General features: G+C 45.5%; 1 protein-coding gene across 3 annotated transcripts in view; it reads left to right on the top strand.

Moving 5' to 3' along the window:
* The window catches only part of CFAP61 (cilia and flagella associated protein 61), a 257,330-nt gene that overhangs the window by 174,430 nt on the left and 70,753 nt on the right, over positions 1-12,147 (top strand). For all 3 annotated transcript variants that reach the window (XM_082431642.1, XM_082431640.1, XM_082431641.1), the window contains one exon: positions 9,035-9,209. In XM_082431642.1, coding sequence (XP_082287768.1) covers positions 9,035-9,209 — 175 coding nt within the window. The remainder of the gene's footprint in view (positions 1-9,034; positions 9,210-12,147) is intronic.

The raw sequence follows: 12,147 nt of genomic DNA, 5'->3' as shown, positions 1-12,147 counted from the left end.
GCGTGCATCTGTAGAAAATTAATTTATGCTTCAAGAGGCTAACATTCGGCGGTGGCGATGGGCTTGCGAGAAAGTATTTCAAACATGCGCACCTTCTGTCAGCCTTATTTTATTTTGTCTCTCGGTTACAAAGCTAGGAATTGTGGCTGGTTGCTTACCTGGTGACCGTGCTTTCCATCTCGATTAAATTCTCAAACCACATTCCAGGGAAGTGTTGCAGGATGTGACCTATTCAACATCCGACAGAAGCGAATTTGAACATTCTCGCTTTGCAACGCCGGAGCATTTCATGCAGAAATGCCACAGAAATAGGGCATCTCTTTGATGAAAAGAGATTTAGATGATGGAGTCTTTTCATTACATTTTCTCTCAGGGACTGGATAGGCCTCCAAGTTGGGTTTGTAGGGAGTTATCCCCTGTCCACCCCAGGCACTGGTCATGTTTTTCTGCTCCTGTCCTAGGCCACCTTGGGGATGTGCTCAGGCCTGCTTCCCACAGATGAGCCAGGGGAGGCCAGCCTGTTGGGGATAGACAGCCCAGCAACTGCGCGCATCACTGACTTCGAGCGCTGAGCCTGGGCTACCCACTGAGAGCACCTGGGGCACTTTTGAAATAAACCCAGGCCAGGGCCCCGCCCCCAGAGGCTCTGTTTTAATTATTCTGGGGATGAGTGGGGTCCAGTCATCAGTATTTTTCTGAAGCTCCCAGGTGATTCTAAGCTAAGGCGGAGAAACACAGACTTGAACTTTCTCGACCTAGAACCTCACCTGTACCTTAGGGCAGCACTCCTCACGCTGCCATGTGCACACACATCCCCTGTGCGTCTCGTTAAAACGTAGATGCTGAGCAGGGGGTGGGGTGGGGGCCGTGACTGAGATACCTCGGTTCTAACACGTTTCTGGGTAAGGCCAAGGCCACTAGTGAGGGGCCCACCTGAGGACCCAGCTTGGATCAGCATCTGAGTGATTTCTTTTCTTTTCTTTCTTCCCCTTCCTCCTCCCCTTCTTCCTCTTCTCCTTCTCCTTCTTCGTCTTTTAAAGCAATCCAATTCTCAAAGTGTAGGAAAGGATTTTTTTTTCTGGATAAAGGAGAAAAATAAACTGGTTACTTAAGTACTCCTCTTTTTCAAACGTGAAATCAGAAGAAAACACCAAGCACCCCTTTGTCCCCCCTCACCTGCCCCTCCGAGTTCCAGCTGCTGCCTGCGACCGTGGACTTGGGAAAATGTGACAGGAAGGCCCGGCCAGCTGTCCAGAGACTCGGGCGTCTGCCCATGTGTGCCCAGCTGCCCCTGCGGCTTTAGTCTGTGGCACATTAAGCTCTTGCCCTTTTAACAATGGGAAACACGAAATGAAGTGATAAAGAGAGTTTCAATTTAATTCTTCCAGAAGGACATAAAGATTAAAGGTACATAGACTGATATAAAAAAGGCAGCTGGATTCACTAGGAGCTTCCGGCTCTTATTTCTTTCCCTATTTCCCTTCTCCTCCACTCTCACGGTTTTGCCCCAATTTTGTGATTTAAAAAAATACCAACAATTTAAAGTGATGAAAATAAACAAGAAGACTACCTGTTATAAAATATAATTACAAATCTTAACCTCTAATCTGACCTGTAAATGTCATGTACCAGTCTAAAATATCGTGCAATATTTTTGATATCCAAATCCATAGCACTTATTTTTTTAATCAGAAAATCCATGCACAAGATACAGTGTGCTGCAGGGCTGCGTGTGAGGAGCCCTGGTCTCTGCTTCCAAGCCCTCTTGCCAGGGTCAGCCATTCTGCGGCATTTCTGTTGTTCGTTCTTCATTGGTTACCCCCCAGAACTACAAACAATGTGTTTATAGAAGTTTTCCCCTTGATCAGTCAACTTCCGACATTACCTCTGACCTTTCCGCTTTGGACGATGACGGTTCTGAAAAGCTGTCTGCAAGACCTTATAACCAGGGTCCCCGAGCCCCCTCCCTGGCTCATGGAGCATCGAGCAGAGATGGAGAGATGCCCGCTCCCACGCCTGGGTGTGGGTCATCTCAAAGAGAAGAGGGATAAAAATGTGTCAGCCTGAAGTCAGATGGGTTGGCGTGGGCCATGAGAAAACCGTGGCTGGGACTCCCACGGGGTGGCGCTCGGGGAAAGCCAGCCGGGGGGTGGGGGGCGAGAGCGTGCAGCCGGGCGAGGGCAAGTGGGATGTGAGCTCTGGTGAGCTTGGTGTGGGTGAGCAATGTATGTGGTCTCCAAGGAGGCGAGTTATGTCTCAGATGGGAGATAGAAGAACGTGGCATCCGGGACAGTGCAGGCCCAGGCGAGAGCCTGCTGCAGAGGGTGGACAGAGCTGCATGCGTCAAGGTGCCACCCCTTGTCGTTTGGCAGCGCCCAGCATGAAGAGACCTCCCTGTGTTGGGGCGGATTAAAGGGGAAAATAACAGCATGAGGCCAAAGAAAAGAGGCCGTTTTGAATCAAGACTTCAGATTTCCTGAGGCTTCTCCCATCAGAGCCAATATCTCCTCCCCTTGAATCTGGGCAGGCTTGTGACAGCCTTGGCCGGCAGAGTACGAAGGAAGTGACATGGCGTGAATTTAAGTCCAAGTCAAAGGCTAGGCAGCTTCTCTTTGTCTGTGGGAACAGTGGCTCCTGGAGCCCTGAGCTGCCACGTAAGGATTCCAGATACCCTATGACCGCTGTGCTGGAAATGCCATACATGGGTTCTCCAGTTGAGGGTTCCAGCCGAGCCCAGTCTCTCAGCCATCCCTGCCAAGGCCCCATACATGTGAGTGAAGCCATCATGGACCCTCCAGACCAGACCATCCATACACTGAATGTCACCAAGTGCCCTCTATTGATAACACGTGGAATAAAAGGATTGCCCAGCCAAGCTCTACCTGAACTTCTGGCCACAAAATCGTGAAAGGTGATAAAACAGTGTTGGTTTAAACCACTAAGTTTTGGTGTGAGTTTGTTGCACAGCAAGAAACAACTGGAACAAAAAGATAACACAGAATAAGAGAAAAGAGAACAACATCTAGAAAAATCAGAGCAAGAACATACTTTTGAAAATATTCCGGAAGGCAGGAATGCAGGATCCTCTCCCTCTCTCTCTCTCTCTCTCTGTCTCTCTCTGCCCCTCTTTCTCTGTCTCTGTCTCTGTCTCTCTCCCCAGGACACTGTGTATCATCCTCATTACGGTCTCCATCACAGGAGCCAAAGACATTCGACAAACAGAGTCTGAGCTGAGAAGGCCACAGGGTGAGATGAAAAGGGAGATGGGGAGTAAGAAAGGATTGATGTTAAATCCCCATCAAGAGACAGACCTGCTTCTGTACAAGTTGGTGATATCAGCTGAAGACCAGTCACAAAGCTCCCCTGGAGGGTGGAGGCAAAGGACAAAGGGATACATTGGGTGCCAGAGACAAGAAGATATGCTAGAGGTGGAGGTCATGCCTGGACAGTGCTTCTCCCAAAGAAGAGGCCCAAACACATGGAATAGAGACAATAAAGATATGCTAGAAGAAAACTTTCCTTACCTGAAAACATCATCCAGTTGACCACATTCTTGGCAAAATCAAAGAAGAATTTTCTCAGCTAGTTACATTCTGATGAAATTTTGGTTCTATGAGAACGATAGGGAAAACAATGAACAAACTTCAAGAGAAAAATAGCAGATTACCAACCACCCCCTGCATAAAAAAGAACAAAAATAAGGCAAGCATCAAAAACCTACTTCTCCAGCCTTCAGTGGTTTAAGAAAATGAAACTGGCTGCTCAGCATTTTGAAGAAAATGGGCAATTCAGTCATCGCATGCTCGCCTAAGTGTATCCTATTGGAGGATGACAAAAAGTGCTCTTTGTGGGCCAGGCCTGAGAAAGAGGATCTTCCGTGGTCTTTAATTCGCACTCTGTATAACGGAGACAGAAAAGAACTGGACACAGTAGTATAAAAGGACACATGGCAACACCACAAACAATTTAAAAGGTAATCCAGGGGCTTCCCTGGTGGCGCAGTGGTTGAGAATCTGCCTGCCAATGCAGGGTACAAGGGTTCGAGCCCTGGTCTGGGAAGATCCCAAATGCCGCGGAGCAACTAGGCCTGTGAGCCACAACTACTGAGCCTGCGCGTCTGGAGCTTGTGCTCCGCAACAAGAGAGGCCGCGACAGTGAGAGGCCCGCGCACCGCGATGAAGAGTGGCCCTCACTCGCCGCAACTAGAGAAAGCCCTCGCACAGAAATGAAGACCCAACACAGCCAAAAATAAATAAAGAAAGAAAGAAAGAAAGAAGCTTTCATTTTTTAAAAAAAAGGTAATCCAAATCATTTTTATAAATCTGAGAACAAATCCAAGATGGGCAATAATGAATCTTACTCTAAAGTAATCTAATCAAAACCGAGTTCTTGAAAATAGGGAGAGAGGTGGCCAAGGAGGACTATGCAGTGTCTTAAATGGGGAAGCACAAAGGCAATGTTTCATTCTTGACTCTTAAATTTAGAGGAAATAAGGTTAAAGAATGCTTTTGAGCAGCCTAAATAAATTCACCTTCCAAAAACCGGAGAAGATAAAATGGAAGAAAACATCCTTCATGTAACCAGAGGCAAGAAAAGAAAGAAAATAGCCACGAGGCTTACACTTGAAAATATGAACCAGAATGGCATAAGGAAAAAAACCTAACAGTTGTAACAGCGAGTGTCGTGGTTTTAAATTGCCCCCATTACAAGACCAAGGATCTGTTTTTACAGGGACGTCAAAATACAAGAGGAATACAAAACCAACCACACTCAGAGTTTAAGAGTGAAAAGATAACCAACAAAAGATGTCAAGCAAATTCAAACAGCTGTTACGAGCAGCAGCAATAGTCATATCCGGCGAAGCAGAATCAACTGGAGAAATAAGAGCACTGATCCTGACAAAGGGTGAAATTCGTGACGACGACGTGGCGGTCACGAGCCCGTTACGTGGCACAATGTGGTTGTGTCACAGAGTGTATCACAGGACAGAAGTGCACCTGCAGCATGACGTGCATTTCCTGGTGTCACACGTAAGGGAAGGAACCAGCTGAAGCACCTCCAGAGACAAGAGGTCACCCCGGATGTTTAGCCAGAGGGGCAAAGAGTCCGATGGCTGAGGGTGTTCGTGTAGAAATGAATTCGACTCGGACAGTGTGGCCCGGGAAGCAGATAATGACAGACGTCAGAAGCCATGGGACTACAGCGCACATCCATCCTAAGAAACTACCTCCTAAGGGTCAGAGCCTCCGCCAAGAGGGACTGTCTGACCCCCCGGGTACAGCGGGCCGCCAGCAGGAGAGGTCAGAGCACCTGACCTAGATCGAGCACTGACCTTGCACCACACCAGTGCTCCCTGAGGTCACCCTTGTGGGAACACCCTGAGCTCCCTGCCACTCCCACCCCCATTTCGCAGGTGAGGGAACCAAGCTGCAGTGGGGCTGAGGTCAAAGGTCAGACAAGACAACTTGTCCAAGGTCACACAGGGGTGGCAGACTAGGGGCTAGGGTTTGAGCCCAGGTGGTCTGGCTCCAGTTCTTCGCCGCTGCCTATCTCTCTCCTCTCTCCCTCTCTCCCTTTCTCCTTCCCCTTGCCTCCTCCTTCCCTCCCGCCCTCTCCCATCCATGTGGTGCAGAGGTTACACTGGATGGCTTTAAAAGTCTTCACAACTCACAAATTCTAGAACTTACCGTTTATAGCTAGAGTCAAATAAACAGTTTTTTTTTTTTTCTCTCTTTAAAAATATCTGGAGAAAAGCAACCTCAGTTCTGGTAAGGTGGCTTCCTGGTGTCCTCAAGAACCCAGGCCCTTCTGTCTTTTGTTCTTCTGCCTTTGGAATGTGGCTTCCATCCTCAGCATCTTGTGGTGACTGCTGTGGTTCCAGCCATTTCATGTGCAAGAAGCAGGAAGGAGGAAAGACTAGAGAAAAATGACTTTTCGAGTTGCCCTCCCCCTGCCCCCGCAAGGACACCTGCTTTTCTCTCTTGACCTCTCAGGTCATGAGTTGGGAAATGTTCCAACTGGGCATATGTCCCAGGAGTCTGTTACTAAGAAAGAAAGGGAGACAGGATATTGGGTAGGCCACCAGCATCCCCTGCTGCCATGTTAACTTGCCAAGGAGAATGGGGTGGCCAAGGGGCTCTCACCAGCAGGTGATTCTCCATCCCAAATCATCTGGAATGGTTGAGAAGTGTCTGCTTCTCTCCAATCACGAGTCAGTGCCAGTTCAGTGGTGGTAGAGAACGCTCTGCTTTGGGGAGCCAGCGCTGATGGTGCGTCTTCAGTAAATGTGCCCACACCTCCTGTCGAACTCTACTCCCTCCTATCGAACTCTACTCCTTCCTATTGAACTCTACTCCCTCCTTTTGTTGATGACATAATATGATTTTTCCCCATAGATCCTTCTTGATGTATTGAGTTTTGCTAAACTCTGTGTTGACAAATTAATTAGCTTTGGGATTTAAAATTCTAGCTCCAGTTTTGCCTATTTTGTGAAATGCCACCATGCGAACATGAAAATATATTATCCCTTTAATTTCTCTAATTCTTTATAGTTAAAAATGTGCAAAAACAACTCCACCCATTTAAGTGCATGGAAGAATTATATGGATTATTAGAATGCAGTTACATTTCAGGATTGTAGCAAACTAATTCTCGTTTTTGACCTTTTTCCTTCCCCCCCCCCTTTTCCTTGTTTTTTCATTTGAACACCCACTATTTGGAATGATAAGTCATTGAAAGTTTTATAAATTGAATGGCTCTCAATTTGTTCTTCAGCCCTGCCTTTTTCTGCTAAGGATTTTTCCTGACTTGTTAAATCATGATTTACTAAACTGGTATAATGTTACCCCAATTTCATTTTCTCTTATACTACAATGCTTGTTGTAGTTCTGGTAAAGTTTCAAACCTCCGAAGCACAGTATTCAGTATTGTGCACTTTAAACCATTCACCAAAGCCCTCAATGGACTGCTTTATGATAACCATGAATATACTAATGCCAAAATTTTAGTGTGATATTGCTAAATAAATTATATTGCTAATAAGAGCTTTCCTCCACAATTTTAGTTGTAGTAAATGACCACTACTTACTGGGTTGTTCCTTTTTACTAAATATCATTTTACTGCAGCCTCTTCGTGGAGAAAGGACATCCAGCTTTAAAAATAGATTCTGTTTTTTTTGTTTTTTGTTTTAGTCCAGCCTGAAATTGAATTAAATACATCACAGCCATGTGCCAAGGCTTTACCATTTCTCTTGAGGAAGGATATACCCGAAAGTTTCCTAAATGTCATCTGGGGTTTAGTGAAGCCCCACGTGTCCGGGCACCAGCCGGCATTCACATCCCCCAGCACAGCAGGCATTGCCCGCGGTTGTCGGGGAGGAGGGGCCTCCTCAGAGCCCGTGTTAGTCTCTGCTGCCAGTGAATGTTTTGCCCTTCGTAGCTGTAGAAGGAGTCTGGCCTCACATCCTTAGGCCTCACTCCACAAATGTGCAGGACGGCTGGTGCGGGGCCTCTGACAGCAGCCGAGCTGCCTGGGAGTCTTGCCCTAGGTTCTGGCCTCGTTATCTCCCATAATCTCCACCTGCCGCCAAATGAACCTCAGAGGGGCAGCACGGGGGCCCACTGGGCACACCCACCCCACTGTGCTGTTTGACTTGGCTTCCACAATGGCGTCTGTTTGCTCGATTTTAATTGAACCAAAGTAATGAACAAATCAGGAGTCCACATCAAGAACCCAAGTATCTGGCATTTCTTGAGCCATCAGATCTGGCCACCCTGAACCCCTGCTCTACCCTGACAACGACTGGATGGCGTTGAGTCACGGCTGAATGCTCTGGCCGGGGCCTGGGCGTCCAGCTTGTCACGGCATCCTGGACAACAAGGACAAGAGTTGGCCATCATCCGTTATTGGATTTGTGCTGTTGCTTTACCTACAGCAGAGGAAAGCGTCTGTCTTCACTCATGTCTATGTCAAAAGCGAGGGAACAGGAGCTATACTGGGAGGGCTTTGTGTTGAGTGAGAGAGAGAGAGAGAGAGCACTTCTTTGACAAAGTGAAAGATAATCCTATGATTTTCACAAGTAAGTAGTAGCCCACTTCCCTCATTTGGTGGGTAGACCCTCTATGTGCTTGAATGTCAATCCCTTGATATAATTGCCTCGGTGCAGATTGTTTTTACCAAAAACAGCGACATCAAATCCAGTACCACGTGCTCTTCTGTGGCCCCACCCCCCTTGCAGGAACAAGCGAGTCCTGGGTTCCCTCCCCTTGACCCTGGCCAGGCCTCTGTGAAGACCTCCGTGACTGAACGTGGCAAGAGAGGCCCTGCTTTGCTCCCAGGATCAGGGAAGAGAAGAATGTGGAGCTCTCTGGAATGCTACCCTCTCCCAGGACATGTGCCCTGGAATTCAACCCCCCAGCCCCCCAGCCATGAGGAAGCTCAGGCCACAGGGAGAGGCCCCACGTGGTGTTCCGGCCGACAACCCGAGCTGGGATCACAGCCAGCACCAACTGCTAGACATAGAGTGATGACTTGTCATCTTTTTAAATACCCACCATGTTTTCTTGGGGAAAGAAAAACGATTGAGAGAGTTTATCTCCAGGTGATTCCAGCCCCCGGCCATCAGATCACCACCCCCAGCCTTCAGGTCTTCCCAGCTGAGGTCTCCAACATTGCTGAACAGAGACAAACTGTCCGCCACCATTCCCTGGCTGCATGGCTGACCTACAGAATCTGTGAGCCTATGGAATGGGGGTTTTGCACTACCGAGCCTTGGAATAACTTGTTACGCAGCATCAGATGACCAGGGCAGCTCCTTCTGAGAATTAGCTCCAAGTGGTCATTTCACCTGTTTGTTTGTTTTTTTTTTTGTAATTAAGACCTGATTATATCTGGAGACAGAAAAAGGCACACCTGTACTGGGTATTGCTTTGTTTATTTTAATTAATTAATCAATCAATCAATGAATTAACTCATTCCTTGTGAGCGCTTCACCTGTTACCACTGAAATAAGCATCTCTCTGTAACGTATCTCAGGTCCCATGCCCTACAGGGGCCGACATTAGTCAACACCCGACAAACAGAGAAGTTCTGAACAGCAGTCTGCGGCGGTACACGGGCCCGGTTCCCTGCAATCATTTCACCCTCAACGACGAAGAAGATTGCTTGAAGGCCCTGACTTGGATCAGGAACAACTCCATTGCTGCAGAAGGTAAGGATGCTGGTAACTGTGCATCTTTTCAGAACAGCATTTTATTTTTATAATGAGTCTTATTCTTCGTCTAGTTCCAGTATATAATTAGTGCCTAATTAATTCCAACCAAATCATTCATCTGCCATGCTTTGTTTTCCAGATTAATTTACAACTTGTCATTTTTGGATACCCAGCATGTTTGCTGGGGGAAAGAAAAAGGCTTGAGATAGTTTAATTATCTATAATTATTTTATTACACAAAAATGAATATCCAAAGAGCAAAGCATGGCTAAAATCATTAACTAATTAAAGAATAATTTAATAAGCAAACATGTTTAGCAATTATATGGAAAATATGACTCCTTTTGTGAAGCTGAAAAGACCTCGGAAGAAAAAGAAAGGTCTGAGTTGGAAGGGCTCTTTTCTTTCACAACCCATTGTTCTCCCTCGTGGTTGCCTGCACAGTCCTTCCCACAAATGAACATATTCGAGTTGCCTACCACTTCCTGAAGCCAAATGAGAGAGTAAAACATTTGTACAAATTGTTTTCTCAAGCATCTTCCTGTCTATTGCTTGGATTAATGGAAATTATTTGACTAGTAGAATAACTAGAACAGGGCCTGGCTGCCTATTTGTCTATAATTGAAACCTGGGGAGTCAAGTTTTAGAGATGACTTACTGCAGCCCCTTCATTTTACCGAAAGCGCAGGGAGGATCAGGGACTTGGTTGGGTTATACAACTACCTGTGATGGGCTGGGCTTCTAACCCAGACCTTTGATTCAGTCCAGGGATGGAAAAATCAGTAAGTGACTGGAGTGTGGAGATCAGTATATAAAATTAAATATATTAGTTTATTGAATGTATTTGTTTAAATATAATTTCATTATGTTAGTTAATATAATTAATATATTAAAATTAAATACAGTTTCTTCTGATTTTTGGTGGAAGATTTAGGTGTTAGTTAACTTTTTGTCAAGTTTCTACATTTACTTCATTAAAAATCAAAAATAGGTATCAAAGGATATTCGATACATTGCTGAATTCAATTTGTTAGTACTTAGAGGCTATTTGCATCTAAACTCATGAGTAAGATTGGGCTGTTTTCTCTTCATTAAAAATCAGAAATAGGTATCAAAGGATATTCGACACATTGCTGAATTCAATTTGTTAGTACTTAGAGGCTATTTGCATCTAAACTCATGAGTAAGATTGGCCTGTTTTCTCTTTTATGCTTTACTTGGCAAGTTTTTGGAATCAAGGGTATGCTAGTCTCACACAGTGTTTTGGGGAAGATTTCCATATTTTTGGTGGGTCAGAAATACTTTGTATAACCTAAAGTTTGGACAGGAATCACCCATAAAACCAACTGGGTCTGGAACCTCTGGGCAGAGGTGGGATATATAGATATATACTGGGGACCCAGAATAAAAACTTGTCAAAGTATTCAATATTTTAATTTTTGCATTAAAACTCGGTATTATTTTCAGTTTTGCATCTGTATGTGTTTAAACCTGTTTCAATATTTTAGTCATTCTTTAATCATTGCCCTATGACCTAAGTACACTTAGGGAATTCTCTGATCTGGGGGTCAGCAAACTTTTACTGTAAAGGGCCAGATAGCAAAAATTTTAGATTTTGCCCGCCATATGGTCTCTGTCCCAACTACCCAACTCTGCTGCTCTGGCAAGAAAGCAGCCACAGACAATATGTCAATGAATAAGCATGGCTGTGTTCCAATAAAACTTTATTTACAAAAATAGGGGATGAGTCATAGTTTGCAGAACCCTGCTTTTATCCATACAATTTGTGACAACTCATTACCATTTCTTCAAGTCCAGACCTCAAAATGTAACTTAAGCTTGCTGAAAGTACAAAAGCCAATGGTTCAATACAAAATATACATTATGTCTTAGGAATGTGCCCAGTCCTGTTATAATGCAGTGTTTTAATCAAACTGTTGGCTGTTTTGAATGTTAGGATTCAGGAGCCTTTTGACCAAGAAAAGGGCCTTTGAATGTGGCAATGCAAGTTCTTAAGGTTGAATACTTATGGCAGAGAACTTAGAAATTCCAACGTAAGAAGCTCTTGGTTTTCAGATGGGGGAGTAGCATCCAGCTAACGTGTTGCCTTGACTAGCGGTCGAAGATGGTGATACGCTGGTGCCCACTTAAAGGGAAATAAATGCTTTTGCAAGAGTTAAGAGTGTCTCCCATTAACCATTGCATAAAACCCCTGTGTGCCTGCTTTTGTCCACTGAACGGCCAGGTTAGGGAGTTTATAGACATTAGTTTCTTGTCCTAAAAGTAGGCTGTTTTTCCCAGGTCCAGTGCTTAAGGACACTCCCAGGGCATCTCCCAGGTAGGTGGTCCGAACACTCAGATGCTGGGCCCAGGCTCTGGGAGGCGTCTGAGAAACAGACCCAGCCAAGTTCATTCAGCTTAGGGTAGTGACCCTTTTCAAATGACTATAAGGAAAGTTGGAAAGAAAAATGTTAACCTCCTGCCTTGAGGAAGCTCTTTCTCTTTGTAGTTTTTCCATAATTAGAGTCATATTCAGACTTGAATTTAATTAGTGCCATTCCAGATATCTTCCTCACATGGACTGCTATCAGGATTAAACGAGATAAATAAGATATTACACGTCCAGCTCAGGGCAGCGTCTTTCACACAGTAGGAGTTCAATCATATGGGCTGTTGTTAGCCTTATTACTACTACTACCGCTACATGTGATAGGGTTGTTTCTCCAGGGTGTAGGTCTCAGCCCCTGCCATCCTGGTGATGGTGCAGCCTAGCACAGTCTCTACACAAAAGATGGGGAGCCGTGTACACCAGGTACCAGTCTGGTTGTATAGAGGCATCGTGACCTTCATGAGAGCCCTGGAGGCTGTGAAGTTTAATCCTCCTCCTAAGAAAGGAGGATTTGAGCTCAGCCTTAAAGAAGGGCAGGATAGGGGC

This window comes from Balaenoptera physalus (genome assembly GCF_965194825.1).
Source record: "Balaenoptera physalus genome assembly, chromosome: 16".
NCBI classification, from domain to species: domain Eukaryota; kingdom Metazoa; phylum Chordata; class Mammalia; order Artiodactyla; family Balaenopteridae; genus Balaenoptera; species Balaenoptera physalus.
Note: the sequence above shows the minus strand (reverse complement) of the source record. Positions and strands in the feature narration are given on the sequence as shown.